This window comes from Raphanus sativus, chromosome 6, assembly GCF_000801105.2.
Source record: "Raphanus sativus cultivar WK10039 chromosome 6, ASM80110v3, whole genome shotgun sequence".
NCBI lineage: Eukaryota > Viridiplantae > Streptophyta > Magnoliopsida > Brassicales > Brassicaceae > Raphanus > Raphanus sativus.
The window spans coordinates 34042851-34043160 of record NC_079516.1 but is presented as its reverse complement, the minus strand read 5'-3'; the positions used below and the strand labels follow the sequence as shown (position 1 = coordinate 34043160).

General features: G+C 50.0%; 1 protein-coding gene across 1 annotated transcript in view; it reads right to left on the bottom strand.

Annotated features, from left to right (window-relative positions):
* Positions 1-6: 6 nt before the first annotated feature.
* The window catches only part of LOC108809358 (vacuolar iron transporter homolog 1), a 767-nt gene continuing 463 nt past the window's right edge, over positions 7-310 (bottom strand). Inside the window, exon 2 of the mRNA XM_018581504.2 lies at positions 7-310. Within this exon, the coding sequence (XP_018437006.1) occupies positions 16-310 (295 nt within the window). The 3' untranslated portion in view covers positions 7-15.

The window sequence follows — 310 nt, the reverse complement described above, 5'->3', positions numbered from 1 at the left end:
CACACACACAAACTATCACATACCATGTGATCCGACCAGTTTGGTCAAACCAAACGTAACGGCCATAGCTAACCATCCTCCAATCAAAACCCTAGCCGATGACTTAACCACCGGTGCTTTCCCCAAAACCGCTCCTAACCACCCAAACATAACCAAAGCCAACGTCATCGCCGCCAGAATCACTCCAACCCTCACTTTATACTCTTTCACAAACGCAGCCGCCAATAAAGGCACAATCGCTCCAACAGAAAACGCTAACGCAGACGCAGCAGCCGCTTGCATCGGGCTCGGAAGCTTTTCTTTCTCGATC